Source organism: Ptiloglossa arizonensis, chromosome 5 (genome assembly GCF_051014685.1).
Source record: "Ptiloglossa arizonensis isolate GNS036 chromosome 5, iyPtiAriz1_principal, whole genome shotgun sequence".
NCBI lineage: Eukaryota > Metazoa > Arthropoda > Insecta > Hymenoptera > Colletidae > Ptiloglossa > Ptiloglossa arizonensis.
The window spans coordinates 11,807,345-11,828,610 of NC_135052.1; the positions used below are offsets into that span (position 1 = coordinate 11,807,345).

General features: G+C 35.4%; 1 protein-coding gene across 3 annotated transcripts in view; it reads right to left on the reverse strand.

Annotated features, from left to right (window-relative positions):
* Positions 1-227: 227 nt before the first annotated feature.
* LOC143146799 (beta-1,4-glucuronyltransferase 1) overlaps positions 228-21,266 on the reverse strand; it is an 84,182-nt gene continuing 63,143 nt past the window's right edge. For all 3 annotated transcript variants that reach the window (XM_076311442.1, XM_076311444.1, XM_076311443.1), the window contains 4 exons: positions 18,125-18,502; positions 10,178-10,513; positions 7,490-7,732; positions 228-5,975 (listed from right to left, as the gene is read on the reverse strand). In XM_076311442.1, the coding sequence (XP_076167557.1) occupies positions 5,778-5,975; positions 7,490-7,732; positions 10,178-10,513; positions 18,125-18,502 (1,155 nt within the window). In that variant the 3' untranslated portion in view covers positions 228-5,777. The remainder of the gene's footprint in view (positions 5,976-7,489; positions 7,733-10,177; positions 10,514-18,124; positions 18,503-21,266) is intronic.

A 21,266-nucleotide genomic window follows, 5' to 3' on the forward strand; every position in this document is an offset into this window, starting at 1 on the left:
CGTTTCATGCTTAGAAAAGTACCATATTCAAACATTTTGTATAAAACGTATATTGTAATGAAAACTATTTGAAGGATCATATTGAAAATGCAACGTAAATATATCCATTGGTATTTTTTTTTGATACAAATATTTTCCATTTATTATGCATTTTGTTTCAATTACAGAACTTTTCTTGCTTGTGATAATTAACGTGGTTTTCTTTATCATGTTTTAAAGATTTGTAAAATTGGTAAACTTCAAAATACTTAATAAATTTGGATAGGCAGTTTAAGAAATAACCCAGTTCCTTTAAAAGTTACTTAAACGATCCTTATATTTCTATCCTGTTATTTGGAAAAATACAATTTTACATATTTACAGAGACAGAGTGAGGTCAGATTTTTGTATACGCACAGTTTTTGATTGCACAGTTAATAATTTATAGACATTTTTACAAGTATACTTAACTCATATACATATTATATGTACCTGTAAAGATACAATGTTCCTTGAACTTTTTCTTTCAAAGAGAAACGTTTATACATTATACATAATAGATGTACACGCTAAATATTGATTCTATTTGTAGCAGTAATAGATACTTTCTTGTTGTTTAAACAATCACTTTTTTGCAAATATGTTCATGATATATCACAATAATGTAAATATAACATGCTAAAAGCGACAGAATACTGTTTTGTTTCTCAAGATGTTGGATTATCATACATATTTTTTTTACAATTGAACACAAAGTACTTTTTTTTATTGATGCATTTTTACTTGATCAAGGACAAAATGAAATATTCAAAGTTTATAAAAATGATGTATATTTTTGTGAAATAATAATACTGCAATTTATAAACCTATCATTTATTTACATTTCTGTTTTCAACAGAGCCAATGTATTTAAAAAATATGATCAATATTGACTTTGTAGATATTAAACAAATGTAATTTAAGGAAATTATTTAAATTGCAAGTTGTCAAATGAATATTTAATGAATTAAAACTACTAATACCTTTTTAAAATATAAAATGCATAATAAATTGCAGTAACAACAAAATGTTAAATACTCATGAATGCATAAGTATAATGTATTATATTGTTGAATAACATGTGTAGTGACAGATGATTCTTATCATTAAATCATAATAGGTTTTTATTTATCCTTGTCCATAAAAATGTTGTAATTCTTTTGCAGTCTAGCACTTATTTGCATCAAAGTGCTCAGTCGTGGATGATATATTTAGTGATACGAATCGAAACCTTCAATCCTAAGTAGGAATAAGAAACTGAATGCAATAAGAGAAGAAATTTTCGCCTACCTTAACTACACTTCTTTTTCATTAGTATTACAAGAAAAGTGTATCGTTAATAAACTTGATTTATATGACAAATACATTATTATGTATGTCGCAATGATAAAAATGAATCTTAAGGTGTTATAAATCAATGGAAAATATTTTATTGAAAAAAAAATGAATTACAAAATTGAGATACATAATGGAGTGTAAAAATTTGTATCTAAAGTAAAAGTCTATAATATTTTCCAAATACATTATATTTTTCTTTGAGTAGTAGTTATGAAGAATTTTTGTACAAATTCTATGATAACTTATGCCTTATTTAAGTATTGTGGAAATTTATAAAGTATCTAATAAACTGAAGAAGTATAAAACTTTAAATGATAAGATAACTAGTTATGTTTATAATGTAATTCATTTTTTACAATGTTGAATTCTTCAGAGATTTATTGCACCTTGAAATATACTCATTATTATAATTAACTCTGTATAATTGAGTCGGTTTTTTAGCGTGTTTTCAGATCAAACACACTGCTCTCAAATGTACACGCATACGCATTAAGACAAAGACGATAAGGCACAGAATACACATTATTATTTACGAGCAATCATTACACACAGTAGCACAGCCCCGACAAATTAAAAGAGGAGGCAAGAGGATTAAAGGAACTTATCCTGTGAGAGAATTCCGCTTCAAGAAAAAGATACTATCTACATAAACACTATTTAGTCTTTCCGTACATGAAAATATTGTCACTTACAAACTTCATTTCTACATTTTTGAGATATATTATTAATATCTACTGGTTATAATTATGGCTTATGAATTAATCAGCCTTGCAAAATAAATTTGAATGCTACTTTGTTCCTGAAACATACTTTAATCCAGAAGTTATGTTTTTATAATTTCTTTTAATATAAACTGCAGTTCAATCTATATGTTTACTTTTATGTTTGCTTAAGTAAAATATCTTTGTTTAATTATTTTTACTCAAGCTTTATTAAGAATGTCAATAAGAGACAAAAGATAGTCTCCTCGAAAGTGAAGGATTAATTCTAGTTTAATATTTTCATATATGGATTATAACAAATAATGCTTTATATATATTTCTGCAATTATAAATTACTCTTAATTGTATCGTTACCATAAATACGATAATGTTATTTTCTTCAAATTTTGCTCCATCATATTTATTTCAATTATATAATTACGTTTGATTGGAGATAAATCTATTAATACTTTAAACCTACAAACTCAACACAAGGTTTAAATTACAAAAATTAAATTTTTCTAATCATAATTATAACATACATTTACTAAATGATGTAAAATTTGAAGTTTTTTACAGCTAGTAAAGCATAATTATAGAAGTAGTAATTAATTTGTGCCCTAGGGTTATCACAAAAAAATTGAGTTACCATTTTGCTTTTGTCAAAATATCCTCAATGAACGTGTTTTGAAACGTCCGTTACTGACCTCACTATGTAGTTTTCCAAGTCTTATTATAGTGATAGTATGTACACCTGTGGCCTTTTAGATTATTCGGGGCGGTGATGAAAAAAATATTGTGATTGTATGCATAAATGCATATATATATAACATTTATAATGTGTGCATTTGGTATGCATCATATCATTGAAAGTACTCATAACTATTGAAGTTAATTAAGAGATTGAAATTTGGGGCATCCTGCAAGGAAAATTATAAACAAATGACTTGTTAAGTGCCATTAAAAATGATGGCACAGTTTTTTGACTTCCAAGAGTACTCTTAGCAATGGAATACGCATAGTTTTTTATTTTCTGACCCATTTACTGTCATGGTTTGTTTAACACTCTCATTGTTTCGATACTGTGTTCATTAGTACAATTAAAATTAATTGTATGATTGAATTATAATAAATTTTCTATGCTAAAAGTGTTCAATTTTCTATTGTTACTTATTGAAGAGAAAAAAAATATCTTTCACAAAAGGAAAGATAATATTTAAACAATTGAAGGTAAATAATATTTTGCAGTAGAAAATGATATTCTTCTTTTCTGATTTTACTGAAAGATTAAAAAAAATGTAAATATCTAAAAAAGTTGGGCACATCAAACAATCCAGGACAGTAGGTTTATTTTAGAACATTAAAACTCACATTTAGTTTCTAATTAATCCGTGTAAAATAGTAACAGTTACATCATACTTATTTACTTATACTTAAAGGTGTGTGTACATACACATTTTTCATTCATACACAGTTTAAGATCTGACAAGAGTTTCCAAATTGATCATATAATACCATGCAAAATTGTAATGACATAATACAACTTTCCTGTATTAGTTTTAACTCACCAACGTTTAAATTTGTTTTACACATGATTTTTTTTAGTATTATCAAGAAAAAGTATTGATACATAATATATACAGTGTTACAAAATAAAATCTGCTAATCCAGCAAAAAGAATAGTCAAATTTCTGTAATGTCTAAAATCAATGCAACATTTCTTTTGTCAACATTGTGATGAATTATTATCACTGGAAGCACCAATTCTCTTTGACAGAAATAAAAAGAAGTGTATAAAACAACGTGTTATATCTTAATTAGTTATACTAATTAAAGGATCATTAAATAACTAATGACTTGACGTTTATTAATTGAAAGTTTTTAGGATAACTGTCCTAATAAATTGTTATCAAACGTTCCTCAGTCTTGGAGAGTAAATGTTTCTTGATTCATTAATAGTCTCTGTTCGATTATTTTTATTGTGTTTGTCAAAGAACAAAAATGGGGAAACAAATTTTAAGTACTGGGTAAATTGAAAAAAATTTTGCATGTGACTTACCGTTGTAATACAATGTTTGTCTTGCAACAACTTACATTTATGCTCTATGCACATTTTTTCAGTACTTATGCATGCATTTGGTTTCATATTGCTTTGACTAAGATACATAATATTCTGACACATAAATGTACTAGATTAAAATAAAGTCGGCTAGAGTAAATAGTCAATTAATCCTTAAACGACGTGCATTTTCATACAGGAATGTTTACTTCAAAAGAGTATGAGTTTTGGAAAAGATGGCTTATACAGGTATGATATTGAGAATGTATGGTCTTTCATCAAATGTGAATAAAAATACAGGAGGGAGCATACAATTACATAGTAATCTGTGTTTCCTTTTTTGCTCATTGGATATAAATGAAATGTGTGCTTAAAAAAAAAAAAAATTAACTAAACTGTATTTTTTGTTAAAATATTTTTTCTCAATGAGTTTAGAAAATGCATTATACAACCAAATGCAAAACAGTTTAAACGACCATCTCTTTTCTTATGTGTGGTTCGTCGTTTAAGGATTAAATTGGCCTTTTTTTCATGGAATCTTGCTTTATATCTGGAAAATTAGAAATACGGCAGTGAGGTAAATAACAAATGGTATTCTGGTTCAAATTCTAATTATCTTATACGTCGGGAATCATAAATAAATTCCTATAAAATTAGAGGAACCAAAGATTATTAACCAAAGTGTAGAATTGATGTTTACTGTAATATATACCATTAAAACTAATTAAAAGATCGCATACTCAAATGAGATAATCAATATTCCAAAAACTACTCATATTATATGAATTAACCATTTGAATAAAAATTTTAGGGTATGAAACGTATGTACAGTATTTCCTTTCATTCTGGATGTTCGGTTTATTTGACTGTATCTACTTTGAGCAGCTTACCATTTTGGCATACTTTTGCACACATATTCGCTTGCTAATGCGAGTTTCATCCTTTTCTGTTCACAAAAAAAAGCACAATAGCCAGAGAAAACGTGGAATGAGATAAAATGCATATGATCACTGAAAACTACAAAAAATGTAGATGTACAAATATAATACGAGGCACCATTTTAAACACTAATATGTACAACCGTACTCCCTAAACTGTATCTCGAGTGAAAAATATTTATAGTAAGGTTCTTTTGCAGTGGAGGAAATTTTATGATCATCGTGAGAAGCATTTCTACACTCATACCGTTGGGGTTAAGTCTGTGCATCGGTTAGTTTCATCGCTATTTTCATTCTGTCTTTACGCTGCCGTCACAGTTTTCTACTGTACAGAAGAAGTCAGTCATGATAAACAGTGAATGCGATGTGTAACTCGTTACAGGAACTAACAAGATTAGTTACAAGAGAAGTTTCGCTCGAAACGCGAGGCTGCCTCTCGTGATCGTAACTAATGATCTATACTTTCGTCACCGTTCAGTTGGCATCATTTTGGGCAACTTCTACGAATCACAGTGGACGCTCCTTGAGTTTTCCTGGCCATCGGGGAATCTCGATGGGCATTTGCGAACACGATCTTCGAAACCATGCGTGACCAGAAGAAGCTCGAGTTCCATTGATCTTTTGCCGCGTCTTAAACATTCTAGATGTCAAGGATGATCTCAGGTGCTGCCCCTTCACAGAAGGACACCTGTGGAGCACGAGTCGTGCCCGGATCTCCACAGGCTACACAGCACAACCCTTCCGCGTTCCGTAAAGAATTTTCAATTCTGGTATGATTATCTTCTTGATCAGCGCGTTCGTCTTTGCAGTGAGCATCTCCCGGTGGGCATCCTTTTTGAAGATTTTGATACCAGGACGATGGACCAAGAACGCATTGTCCAGAATCAGGAAGTCGTAGTCGAGAACGCACAGCGCGTAACCCTGAATCAGAGAAGGGTCGAACAAAGTGAACGACAAAGAACATTTTGCGGATTACGAAACAGTCGTACGTATTAAATGTATATACATACGGATTCACTAAGATCCGTCAGCTACATTACTTGAACACTGTTTGTTGCGTAAAGAAATATTTCGAAAAAAAGTTACAGGATACGAAGTGGAGTGCACACTGCTACCTATGATTAATGTGCTTTAATGTTGCTTTCTTTTTTATCGAGATACAGAAGTCTTACAGAGAAATAAAATTTCACTTCGATATTGTAAAGAATACGAAGAACCGAGTAAAAAACTTTATAAGGATACATGGATTCGAAAACTGATACTTAACCAGGAAATGTTCGTTAAACAATGTTCAACGTAAAAGATGTTCAAAATGATCCCCAACCAAAGCACGTCCGTGGTCTACGAATAAGTACCAAAGTTTCGCTGGTAGTTCGCGATAGATTTTGTCTTTTAAATGCCGGAAGAAAGTAATCCAGTGGCGTCGAGACTGAAGAATGTAAATTTTACATTCATGAAAGTTTATTGTCGTTCATCAAAGGGTAATATCTCGGGCAGTGTTTTTTTTATTTAGTTTTTCATACTTTTGTCAATAGCAGAGTCAAATTTTATCATTACGATTGAAAAATTTAAGGTGTTCTTCGTGTCTCGATAGAAAAGCAAAGCGGAGAAAAGTGTTCCACTTTATACTTCGCAACTTTTGTACGAAACATTTTTTTGTCTAACAAACGGTTTTCAGATCTTGACGGACCACTCGTATGTGTATACTTGACGCAGTCTTCGAGAATTGTTGGTTCGTGTACATTTTCGGAATATAAAGAAAAGTCGGAGAACAAATAAGAGAATACGGCAAATGGTAACAAGTGTTTATGTTAGTTAATTACGATAGTTACTTTCGTAATCCCTTTGAGTCTTTTCGGATTACGAAAAATGGTATCAACGACAAACCAGAAGTTGCCTACTGTTCTACAAGCCAAGAAGCCATAGAAGAAAGGGAAATCGTCCACTCGTGTCAGTAGTGACGCGACTGTTGCGCCCTTACGCAGATACATTGTTATTATTGGCTAATTGGGCACGTGTTGTAGTTCATCACGAAACGAGAAACGCGACAAAGTGAGATGCAACGATAGAGTCCCCGACGCATTTCGGATACGTTTTGCGTCTCACTTTGTCGTGTTTTGCTTCGTTCACGTTCTTCGTCAAGCGGTGGACTTTTACACTCGCCCAATATAGCTAATAGTAACAGTGTATTACGTCGAAGCGTTGCTGTCGCGGCACAACTTATGCGTGTGGACGATTCCCTTTTTTACTATGACTTCTTAGATTGTAGGACAGCGACCAACTCCCGGTGCATCAATAATACATTGATCGAAGTTTTTTTTTTCGATGTTACCGAAATATGTATAGCCCAAGAATTGGAAAAAATTTTTATTCGTGGTAAGTACTTACCGCCACCGTTACGTTTTACTTTCTATCAGATATTTCATTCTCCTCACCTGTGTCATTTTGTCGCTCTTTCCTTCCCAGCTGAGCCTCTCGTCGTATAAAGGATCGTTATTGGTTCCGATAAAAATCGGCTCCCAGTGAACGAAACTCCCGGTCCTTTTACCGACGTGAAATACGTGGAGATCTTCAGTTTCTGGCGCCTCCTGCCATTCTTTGCTTCGAGGAACATTGTGGCAACCAGAGCATAGTTTCTTGTGGAAAGGAATGGCTGTACCAGCCTTCAACATTTGAACCTGAAAGAAAAACAAGCCTAATTATTTATATTTTTTTTTTTTCTAATATCAATGCACTAATAACAAACAAGAATCATCATCGCGCGCGCGCCCGCGTGTGTAAGTAATATGTTGTCGATTCGATCACGAGTGGAAAATTCTATAATATTTAAGAATCTAATTAGAAATTGTACTCGTACAGTCTGCAATGTCAAACGATCGAGTTAAATACGATTTTGTTCGCGAAGCGCACGAATCGAGTGGCTGGTCTATAGTGACGGAAACTTCCTTTTCTTTCTTTTTTTTTCTTTTGCAAAAATTCATGAAAACGTATTATCGTAACGGAACAAAATTGCGTTTACTCGGAGTTGAAAAATGAGACGTAACCGTATACGATTCGTAACGATGACAGCATTTAGTTTAATATTTTATAAAAGTGCGGCCAGTGGCAAGCTGCACTTCACAGTGGCGGTACTAATTGTATGTATCAAGGTCCACGGTCAAAGGAAGCGCCATTGATTAAACGACCCTCGCATTTGTGTCATTTAACGTATTGTCGGATATTATGCAGTCGCTGCAGCACTTTTTTTTGCACGCATTTAATTGCCGTCAAGTTCATTTAGTTTAAATGTCAAATGTGAACAAACTCCAACGCGATACTCAACGGTTTCCATTTTATTATAAATCATTTGTTCGGTAGACGAATCGATTGACGTTTAAAATAATTGTACGATGAAAAGGATAACCAATGTTCTGCGATGTATATTAAAATTCAAAATTACGCGATTTATACAGTTATATACACCGTATTGCGTACGGTGATATTTCTGTCCAAGAAGATTGTTATTTTCTAGTAGACGCTGGTGAGAAGTTAATACGAAACAGAGGAAAAATTTCACGGCATATAATGATGCCACGTAGGACTTTATATGCAAATACAATGGCATGCATTATACATCTCCTTTCAAGGGGTAACAAATTTAGCTCGATTCGAAGCGGTGTATAGTTGTGGTCTAACAATGATTCGGGATGTCCCATATGTAGGGTGGTTAGACAGAGAAAGCGATGTTGAATGCTTTCAATCTGTTTAGAAAGGTAGTATCGATACGGAGATCGGATTAATGAGGCGTATTCTAAATTCGAATGAACAAGTGACAAGTGTAATAAATGTAAAGTATATATATACATATTTTAAATATTTCGAGGCTCTGTTTATAAATCTAGGAGTTTGATAAACTTTGCTACTTACAGTTTGAACGCGCATTGCGAAAGATAAATTATTCGAGAATGTTGGTCTAATGGTATCATGGTTTAAAGTGTAACTATAAATGTATGTATCGCATTTACGTGGGAATCTAATTATCACCAACAATTGGAAATGTTAAAGTATAACTTATTTTGTACACACTATCTCTGAAGATTGCGCAGGTCTAATTGTATCGAGTAAATTATTTTATTGCAAAGTTTTTAATGAGATTTTTGTGCGGATTTCTTTACGGGAATCTTGCCGAATCTTCTTACGAAACTTACGACCACGCGCTTCGTTAAATTACGAATATTTTACGTTGAAAGACGTGGAGTCGAACAATTAAAAAAAAAAACTCAAGGGTATAATACTCGTATTATCGTTACTCGGGTGTAGCAATGGGATTTAAAATGGCGGAAAATTCGAATCGCTTCCAATCCGATTCGTAGTCTTGAAAACTCTTAAAAGTTTTATTTTTAAGTTTTTCAGATCGTAGACGAAAGTTTTGAAAGTCTTAAAAGTCTCGATGTCTCGAAAATTTCGGTAAGTATTGAAAATTTAACGAGTCGCGGTCATTATAAATAAATGTTTTTACGTTATTCATTTTTCTACTTCGCAACACGTAACGTGAAATAATATAGAAAAGGATTCTCAATGATTTGGATCGAATATTGAAAAAAGAGGAAAAACAATTCTAAATTTATTGTCCGTATGCTTATACGTACCACTTATTCGATATTAAAATCATTTCAAAGTTAATATAGTACCTATTGTACCTAATACAGCGTAGAATAGCAATCAAATATAAAGTTCGATAAATAACAGTTCATTTATCATATTTTTTGCTTTTGCGAGGATAGAGTAAAGTCGATTTTGTTAATTTTGAAATGGAAACGTTCATAGGCGTTTGCCGCACGCGATCCACCGAGCGCCCATAGGCGTCGACAGTGGTTCAAATGATCGAATGGAAGAAACTTATCAGCGGATATGCACGTATATCGTAATCATTGCTCCGCCCTTTTATTTTTTTCTGGAGTTAATCCGGATTAACGGATTCATTTTCCGGATGATAATCGGCACGTTGGAAAGTAAGTATCATCGTTGAAACGAAATCTTGGATAACGGTGCAACACCGAGAAACGTTTCTTTTCTTTTCCCGGTAATACGATTTCTTCTTCTACGATTTCGCACAAATCGGTTCGAACGAACCGTGGACTCACCAAATGCGTTTTATTGTTAGGCGGTTGATTCTTCTCGTCCACTTCGAAGATAGATAGTACAAAAACTTTCGGGTTAGGCTTGTAAAGGGCCGGTTGATCCCTTCTCCTGATCATCTCGAGGAACTTTGCAGGCAAATTTGGATTCGGATAAAGCTCGATATCGCTGGCGAACACGTAGAACGTCGGCGCAGACTCTCGCGCTATGTTACGACCAACGTTCACAGGATACAGCAGCTTCTTCTCGTTTTTATACATCTTTGAAAGCGTGACGTTAACCCACGGCGGTCCTAGCGAGCAGTTATACGTATCGGACACAACTTTCTCGGATGGTGGTACCTATTTTCAACAAATTAAACAAACATTAAGTTTTAAACTTCAACCTTACAAAGTACATACATAGATTGATCTTATCGGTGGCGTGTACTTTTCTACAAGCATCGTCGTTATTTATCGAATTCACAGTGAATTTTTTCTTCTGGGTACGGAAACGTTTTCACCCTTTGCACTCGAGAGGCGATTCTCGGCCGCCAACTAACGTGCCGGAATTTTTCTCATTTTTTTTAATTTCCAAGGAATACTTTACAACTCGAGATGAAAAGAATACTTTGTAAAATACACAAAGGTGTAAGATCGAAGTTAATTCTACGATATATTCTTACGTATGATTTAAAAGATTTCTTCGAGGTTTTCAGTTTCCCCCGTAAAAGAATTAAATTGAGCACGCGTAAAGGAACGAAACGTGTAAGAAAGAGATAAGTTGTAGGTTCAGGTTTAAAGCATTCACGTGCAATCCCCGTAAACAGGAAATGGAGACACGTAGAGGTAAAGATGATCAAATATTTATAGACTATACTGTACTGTTTTTTGTTCCGAACGAAAAAACAAGGTGAATGACATGTATCTCAATTAATAGCAAAGGTAAAAATTGTTAAATATATATATTCTTTTCTTTTAAGTATTTCAACACGAAGCGATTATGAAATAATCGAATTTATAGAAAGCTATAGTAACGGAGATATATATATATATATATATATATATATATATATGTCGCTGATCGACAATTCAATTTTCTGGATTTTACAAAATTTTCAATTCGTAAAATATTCTTTGTTACAGATCGATAATACAGTACTCGACGGAACTACACAAGTAAGAGGAAACAGAAACTAAAATATAAAATTGTTGAAATTGTTATAGCAAGGTAGAAATTTTTAGCCTTATACATTAAATTATGAAGAATTGAAGAAAAATGTATTCGATGCTGATCTGACTCAACCCACGGGCATTCCGCAACATTGTTTTCAACTCGACATAACTCGGCAAATAACATCAGCATTTATACCCCTATTATATTTACGTAACATTTTTTTTTTTCTATTTTACCATGCAGTTTCTATTACATTTTTGTAATGACGATACACGATTAAAAATCATCTCACATTTCTCCTATTTTGATCACCGAATATAAAAGGAGGCGTGTCCAAAAATGGGGGCGTCTCCAAAAAGGGGAAGTGTCCAAACACGGTACAACATGAACAAACATGTCCAAACAGATCCAAACAGGTACAAACATGTTCAAAAATGTTACAACATGTGGTACTGAAGAATGTAACGAATTTTCTCTTTTTTTATCTCCATTTTGGAACGCTCTAAGACACAACTGGATTCACTAAACACCAAACTGTCAGAGAACTTTTTTTATAGCGTTATGTCGCCTTTAAGTCGCAGTATAGAATGACAAGATGCCAACGTATACATCGCGAGATATGGCTCACTAAAGCCATCTAACGAAAAACGCTCAATACTTTTTATTTCACCCATTATACAATATATATAGAAACGAGAAACAAATCGACAACATGGGTAGGGTAGTACCGTGCATTTAGCAAAGTGAAATGATCGTGTATATCGATCGTTTACAGTTACGCAATTTAAGAAATTTAAATTACCAGGGAAAAGTACTACCGTTTGTGACCGCACTTTTTCTAGAACGAAACTCGGTTATTACTTTGCATCGTATCCAGACGTAACGTCGATGTAATACCGTGTAATTCGTTAGAACACCGGACTGCAATTGAGTTTGTTAATCCAAACACGTCAATTTTGCGTCATAATTATTCGCGTGTAAGTAACACGCTACTTGCAGACAGATTCTCTTTTTAAAAAGCGAGATTGCGTATGTAGAACAGAAATGAATAAGCGGGTATTCGCTGTTGGTTGGTAACTTGTGTACGATTAATACTTTCTTGACCTCTTATTTCTCTTAAATCTACTTTTAAAATCTTCTCGTTAGAAGATACTGTATTGTATTATCTTCTCGTTATTCGATGCATGTATGCAACGTACTATGGTCATCAACTTTCCTCTTCGAATCCTTTACAGAGGTGTACGAGAATATGTACAATGTGTTCCACGTTTATTCTGTCCACCAGAATATCTTCGTTATTTAAGCAAAATGTTGCTTACAAAATTTGTGGGTTTTAAGAAACTATGTAATATGGGGTGATTTTGATGTAACATTTACGCGTATCGTTTGAAATAACGAAGATATTCAAGTGGATAGAATAAACGTGAGGCACACTATGCACAGGGTGTTTCACGAAACTGAACCCAGCCATAGACATAGCAAAGCGAATAAACGGTAAAAGAGAGCACAAAATTCCTGATCCGATGTATATCTGTCTACTCCGGAAGCGAGGGCACTTCCATTTTTCTATGCATCTATAGTAAACATAACTCTATTCCCAGTAGAAAACCATTAGAGATATTTAAATGTATAACCATAAATCTTCTAAATCTTTAACAATGAAGAAATACTATTCCATTTCATTTTTCGGTAATTGTTTAAAATTTAGGGACCGGTGAAATCGTTGGTAAACGTGAGCAAGACGCATAAGAAACGTTCATAGTACGTACATAGGTCCAAATAAAATATTGAAAAAATAATGCTAAGTATTTTTCAAGATGATCAATTTTTTAACAAAATACTCCAATACTTTTCTACAAAGAGTAAAAGTATGTGTCTACCGACGTGTAAAAAAAATATACAGTTTCGTTTAAAGAAACAGAAGTGACCTTGACATTTTTGAAACATCTCCACATTTAGAGTATATATACACCAGATTGTACGTGGTTCAGAACCGCCTAATTTTGTTCGATGAAATTTTCTTCTATCTCCTATCGTTTAAGAACTCCATGGCTGAGTTCTCAGTTGCTTAAAACACCTTGCACCGAACGATGTTTTTTCAACGGCTTGGTTTCTAATACCAAAACTACCAAAGGTGTTATTCGATCGTTTTAAATTTCTTTTTAAAGTTATTCAATTATTAAAGATGCTTTTGCCCGCAATATTCGGTGACAATTATCCAAGTTGAAAACTAATTATATTCGTAAAGTAATTCGTTTTTTCCCTTTCTACTTTCGAAGATACGCACGAAGTCCGATAGAAATAGGAATACGTTCATTGTCGGTAGTTCTAGTGTTAAACTTCAGCGGTAACATATTTTCTTGCGCATGAACGGCGCGCGCATTCAATTAGCACCACGAGAAAAGTTGTTTCTTTCTTTGGAATTTTTCACGGTGTGCGTATCTTTTCGCGCGTGACGCCAGGAATCTTCGCGAGTAATTTTCACATCGCGATAACATCGTTATTCGTTTACCGTCATAGGCGTGTGTGTCCACGTAGCGAGGAAAATCGGTAGAAAAAAAATTTTCACCATGAAAGCCAGCAGCTAGAACTGAATCGATGCGTCAAAGAACGATACAAGTCCAAAACGAATCATTTTCAAATGTACGTACGTACGTACAGCCAGAACATCAATTTCTTTTATTCGACGAGGGAACGAGTCACGAACGTATATACCAATATGTACAATTTAATTTAATTGCCGGTTGCTTCGATGTGTTTATAGAAACTGTAGACAATCGATGATCCGTAAACAATATCCATTGCAGTAGTAGCAATAATTTTTGGCAAAAATCTCGGAAACTAAGGTTTAAAAAGTTATTCAATATATATATTTCTGTAAGATATTAAAAAATTACCGAAATCGGTGAAATTCTCTCTTTTCTAAATAATTACCAACATTTGATTCTACTCAATACGAAACCGAATAAAATTTGTATTTATGAGATGTCAATATACACGAGTAACAAAAAGGATGATAAGAAATAGACGATAAATGGAACGAAAACTAGATAATAGATAATCTAGAATCTATTTTTTCAAAATAGAAAACGAGCCGACCAGAATTCATAGTATACTATACATACGACATCGTTACGATTCGAAATCATGTATCAAATATACCGATAAATCGATTTTTATCTGGGACACTCTGTACACAATCAACAATTTTTATTATCCAATGAATATTATCGTATTATTCAACGTTATAATATCTGAAGAATTATATTATATTATGGTATATACACACGGTTCGGGAGAACGAACGAGATTTCGAATATGTTGCGAAATGTCCGTTCACTTGGCCCACCCCGTTAAAAGTCTTCGAGTCACCGGTTGCCTCGCAGTGACAATTATTTCGGCAAGTGGGATAACATTTTGGCGCGATGCAAATTGGTCGTTTCGTGCACCGAGTTTCTGATCGACAAACGTAGAAGTATCGGATGCATCGAAGTACCGTAACGTTTCACGGAGCATTGCAATATCGAAATACCAAACGGTCGAGGAATCGGAATATCGAGGTACAGCGAGTTGCGCTCGATCAACGCGCTTGAAAAATCTCAAAGGCAGAGAAATTGCTGCTGCCCTCGGGGTCCTCCTCTTATCTTCGAGGTCCGCGGAGCGTGTCATCTCAGGGTTCACCGACTTTGACTAAAAAGCGATGACGGGACACGTAAAGGCTGACGTCCATTTAACAACACAGTAGATAGAACGAGACGAAAATTAAGAACAACGAAATTACATCGGATACTTCGTCTTCGAGAAAAATAGATCTGAAGAGTGCAGACGCATCTAACTGCATACACAGGGACTGGAATATGTAATACGATCGAATAGGAAGTGATTAAGAATAAGAAAAAAATTTGGTATAACATTTTTTTCAAAAAGAAATATCGAAAATTGACAGAGTTATCGCGCAGACAGTCTCCAAAGTGTTTGGAACAAAAAATGTTTGAAGTTTCACGCGACGAGTTTATTGTTTCAAGATCTTTGAACGTGAATATACATTTTACTATTTATTCCTGGTCATTAGCTGAAATCTTTCTGTGTTCCGTGCTACTTCGAGGGAGGGAGAAACCCTCGTAAATGTACGTACACTCTTAAAGCTAAACAAGTGACGAATCTGTCGATGTACGACGTTTGGTAGCCAAGTATACGTGAGATACAGTATTACGAAGAAAGAGATACAAAAGAAACGACTGAACTTTCCGTGGTACATGACAGTTCGAAAGTCCGGGTCTTGTCCCTGATAGAATTGCGTTAAACCCCGGTAGCAAAAATGATCCAAGATCGCGTGCTACTCGTACGGTCGCAACGAGGCGATCAGTTGCTCGTAACGTGTCGTGCTATTGCTTTCGACCTGACGGAGGACAAAAATTAATGCAACCGATTCTACGGTACTCGATTTTATACGATCCAAGTCACCGGAAACACGATGATGTCAAAAGGAGAATCTCCGGCGCGAAATATCGGAAAAAATATTAACCAGGTTTCTTCGATAGCGAACTTTGACGTATTCTTTTTCCTGGAATGTTAAGCGGTACGCCTATGTGTTGCCGATGTGGTACCGATGTCGACACGTTAGGTGTGCGGTAAACAATGTCAACGTGTGGACAACGCATTGGTAACGAATACCTGACGAGAATTCAAAATACGAAAACTCGAAAACTCAAATTACACTCGACAACATTTTTTAACAGAATCGAAAGCGAATAATGGTGTTAGTTCGCCGAGATCGGTATTCGTGTTCACGTAAGTTCGTGTTTAAAAGAGATGTTTATGTAAGTGTACTTTTCATATATACGCGATTGATGATCGCTTTACAGATTCTCGTTCGGTAATCAAGAAAAATCGTGAAACACGGATTGGTAATGCTACGTGCCGGAAAAGAAGTGTCATTTCTCAAATGGTGCGAAAAGGTTGCTTTTTCTTCCGGAATACGAAATCTGGAAATTTTTGAAAGAATATTTTCTATTTCATTAGAACGCACCGGGGATGCAATTAAAAGTTTAGGAATGTATAAAAATTTTGCTATTTTTTTGGGGAATCAAAAAAATATTACGATATTTATACATATTTTGTATATCTATCTATATAAACGAAGAAAAGAAAGAACAAGGAGAAAAAAGAAAAATTGCATACACACAGAAGCCTGACCCATCGCGTTACAGTCTGGTACGTAATTCTTGAACCATGGCGACACTTGGGTATTCACTTCCGTCGATTCAACCGTTTTTCAAGGAGGATCGAAACTTTAATCGTAAATATCTCGAAAAATACCGAGTATCCGATCCTACAATGGTACGTGTTTGTAAACGGGGTAGAAAATCTATCGATGGTGAAAATCTCAATTAAATCTTGAAATTAATTAAACCTCTAGAAAGTTCTACCGGTAAGAAAAACTGCTACACCGACATTGACGAAGACATCTTAAAAATTGACCGTCATCTCGGTCGTAAATAGTAGTCGACAATCGGCTGCATATGGACACTGTCGCATTGTCGTACGACCGACCGACATTAGTCGGTCGAACGACAACGATTTTGTCGCTGTGCGACTTCTAATTAGGATGTGGCGTTAGACGTACGCGTCAGACGCATCGCACCGATGCAACTGACAACGATACTCTTGTTCTCTTAAAAGCGACTGTTGAGCGTTACGTCCTTGGTAATTTCAATTTTTCTCCGAGGAGGTTTAACAAAATAATCAGAGTCGATAGATTAAGGATAAAGATTATAAGAATAATATTGTCAGAAAAAATACGCGGAACAATGTATCGGGTAAATTGAAACGAACGTGAAAGAATGTTTTCGTCGTGTTCGCGTTCGTAAAAACACGGGAAGTGAGTATGTATCGTTTCGAGTAATGTTCGTGGAAGTTTACATCGTTACACCCTGCTGAAGAAAATTTTTGTCGCGTTTGTATATATAGTACATACGCCGAAACGCACACGTTTCACGCTAATAGTCTCACCCGCGTACGAACGTTGCGTGTAGCCAAAAGCGTCCGACGCATATGTTCGGATGCACGCATCTAACGCTGACAGGAAATCCCACCTTAACCCTTTCGCTGCAGTATTCAACTGTTGTCGAACGCCACTACGTTTCTGTTCGTCGCGGACTTCGACTTTAGTCCACGCGTAACTAAAACGCTATTCTTTTGTACCACGATGCTTGAGATATACTTACTACTAGTATTAATATTTTACCATCGGTGTGAATAAAGGAACTTGTGTCGTATAAAATCGTGACAACCGAAAAGAAATAAATAAACGAACTAGTACGATATCGTTAAATACGTATGTGCTACAAGTAGCGTTACAATGTCGTTAGCTACGTGAAAAAAGTTGATGGTTTATTAGGTTGTTACACGATTATTTCTTCCCTTATTTTTATTGGGTCGTTCGGGAGGTCATTTCGTTTTTCAAAATGGAGAATATACAATTTGATCAAATGTTTATATGCTCTAAAAAAATCGTGTTTCATTTTCACAAAAAAAAAAACAAAAAACAAAAAAAAAAACCAAATTGACTCTCCGAATAACCTGATATAACGATTTGTACGCTATTAACGTAGAGAATTGAAGAAAAATTGAACATTGTAGACTTGCTCTTTTTTCCCATCGATAATAATCGATTGGTTTTCGAGAACAGTGGGAAAGTATTTAAATACACGGCGAAAGGGTTAACATCCAGGAAAGACGCAGAAGATGGAAAAAAAATGCGCGCTAGATGTTGGAAAGGTCGTCGTTGTATTTACCACTTTTGGCACGTGTTTGCTGCTGAAGAAGACGTGGAAGGTGACCAGCTGGGAGACCAGCGAGCTGCCACAGTTTCTCGAGTACTTGATAGCGTCGAGGGTCGCCGGGAAGTCTGTGCCAGGGGCATGCATCGCGATCGATATCGGTGCTCTCCATCGCTCCAGCAGCGGCTCCAGATTGTCTAGGAACGTGTAATCCGCGTGCGTGGTGTACGTCACGCTTTCCCAGCATCTCACCGCTATGCTCATCGGCACGTAATTGTAGAGGACCCAGTAGTCGCCTCGCTGTGCTCTCCTCGGCTCCGATGACTTCTCGTTGCAAAGTACAGCCTCTTTTAGGCTCATCGTTGGTCGAACGATCGACGCGTCGTTTTTCTCCTTAAAGTGAAATCAACGGTTAAGGGGGGTCTCGAAGTCGAAAAATAGGTAATATTTATAGGTTTCTTTTCGTCAACTATTCGATACGTTAAACCGAAATTTTTTGCGCCAATTAATACACCCATGGGGACATCGTTTTCTTTTAAAGAGAAACCAACGATTAAGAGGGGTCTCGAGGTCCAAAAATAGGCAACATTTGTAGGTTTTTTTTTTTTGGTAAACTATACGATGCGTTAAGTTGACATTTTTCGCGTTAATTAATACACCTACGAAGACATCGTTTCGTTTTTCTTCATAAAGAGAAATTAACGCTTGAGAGGGGTTTCGAGACTGAAAAATGGGTAATATTTGTAGGTTTTCAAACGCTATTTTTTCAAGCCTTGGAAACACTTTGCTTGTTCGCCAATCCTAAACACTTCTCATTTTCTCAGAATCGCACGCATTTCGTTAGATTCTCACGCATCACCACAATATCAGAATTGTCTTAGCCAAATGAACGATTGTAACTTGGTACGGCGAAAGTCGTGTTTATGTTAATGTTACGAAAAAAATATCAACGTAACTCGTAGGTACTTCGGTGTCAGACCGTTGAACCGACAAAATTAGAAACCGATTAATTTTTGTTCGAAATATTTTTCGTCGCACAATCGAAAGTGTCTGAAAAATCCTAGCGACAGTTACGTATCACACTCTGTATATTATAATCCGAACCTTACGACAACTGATTCTTTATCGTAGAAGAATCTTCGAGCGCGAAGGGTTGAAGGTGTACTGTTGCGACACCGGAGAAAACTTTTGGAGAACACCGAAGCGAACAAAAGAAAAAGAGAAGCAAGAAGAAAAGAAGGGAAGAGAAAAGAGAAAAGAAAAGAAAATCGATTCTCTTCGGCCGATACACGAGGAAATTCCCTTTCTTAATTGTCTTTGAATCGAATTAACCTCTCGCGCAACCCGGACCCGGGTTCCAGCGGGCCAGTGGGTCGTACGAATGCAAAAGGGGGAAAGGTCGAGGAGCACGGGAGCCGAAGGTAAAAGCGTTCGCTTCAATTTTGCACAGTGTTGGATGGAACCGAGAGAGAGAAGCCAAGGAGTGGGGGACGGAAGGAAGGAGGGAGAAGGAGAAGGAAGGCGAGTGGGGGCGGGGGAGTAGGAGGGGAGTACGCGTGGAAGTTTCGTGCTTGAAATATTAAGCCGCGCGAGAGCTGCAGTTGCTGCTGGGTGGTACAGTTTGACGCGATGTAATTTTTTCGAGGCTCTCTCGGGAAACGGTGTGGTGTACACGGGGAAAAGACTGTGTTGCAATGCCACTGTCTGCCGGTTTTCAATCTTTGATCGTTTGTACGGCCGAGTTGCTCGCAAACCGGACCGATCTCACGAGCGGTGCGAGACGATTTATTTTAATTTCTACGGCGAACGGTTGTTAGGTATTCAACGCTAAGTTTACGGGCACTTCTTGCGTTAAATTGACGCGTATCAGAGAGAGAAACACGGTATACCGCGTAGAATATTATAAAATTAGAATGCTTTTAAGAGAACGAATTTCGATGTATATTTGTCTCGGTGCAAGTGGTAGAAGAAACATGTATAAACGGTTTCTGTAATTAATCACGTCAATCGAAATGCGTCGAAATGACGCGTCCTGTGAATCTACACGTCCAAAATTGAACAAAAAATCGACTTTCTTTTTATTGATTTCTCTTAAAGTATATATCGTTGAAAATATGTCCGCGACAGGATTTCTTTGAATTCGTAATATTTGCTAAGTGACAATCGCTTAAAGAGCACAACTGACAATCATAGCGTGACTGATAAGTAAAACTTTAAACGCGTTTTTCACAAGATCGCGTTTCTCGAACTGGTGTACACGATATCTCGAGTTACACTTCACCGATCAACTTCAAATTTGCAGCGAACTTTCAACAGACGTGCTGTTATCTCACGAACCACGGTTTTCAAAAAAAATATTTATTTTTTTATATGTTTTTAACATTTTATAGACGCAAAAAAAAAAAACAAAAACAAAGGAAACGATATTTAAACTTCAAAGTGTCGCTATTTCTTTAATTAACAAGATTTTTTCGTATCTGTTCGTATCGTTCGTTTGTTTCAGATTGAAGGAACGGTCGGATTCTTGCACATCAGTAAAACCGTTTTTGTTTACAATACTTTTTCAGCCAAACATAGTTCATGTAATTATTATTATTTTCGGTCTAGAAAAATAATTTTCTATAGTTTAAATGTTAGTAAATATGTGTGCCCACAACCCATACCCAAAACGGTTTATACTTTTTTCTTTTTTTTTTAAGTCCAGAATAAAACCGAAATAAGTACATTCTAGACAGGAATATCCCCTTAAGAAAATGTGTACGAGCTCGTCCATGTGGGATGAAACATTTGCATCGCGTAACTATCTCGCAGGGACGAAGAGAGGGGCTCGGGGACCAATAAAAAATAACATTTTTGAAAGTGGAGGGTGGCGACTTCCAATACTGAAAACCTATATTCTCCGATCGAAACTATGGTTGCGACGATCTCTTAACATTTATTTTTTTTTCAGGTTTTTGGATGCAGAATTCAGAGATTCTTTCGTTCCACGTTACTTTTTCATTTTGCCACTTGCTTTTGAGCTTACGTTTTTCTTTTATTCGTTGCGTTACACGGCCGAGATACTTCTGCTTATAATAGGTTGTCCAATAAGTTTTGTCGTTCGATAACATAGTACTATATTGTTCAATAAGTTTCATCGAACGACAAAACTTATCGA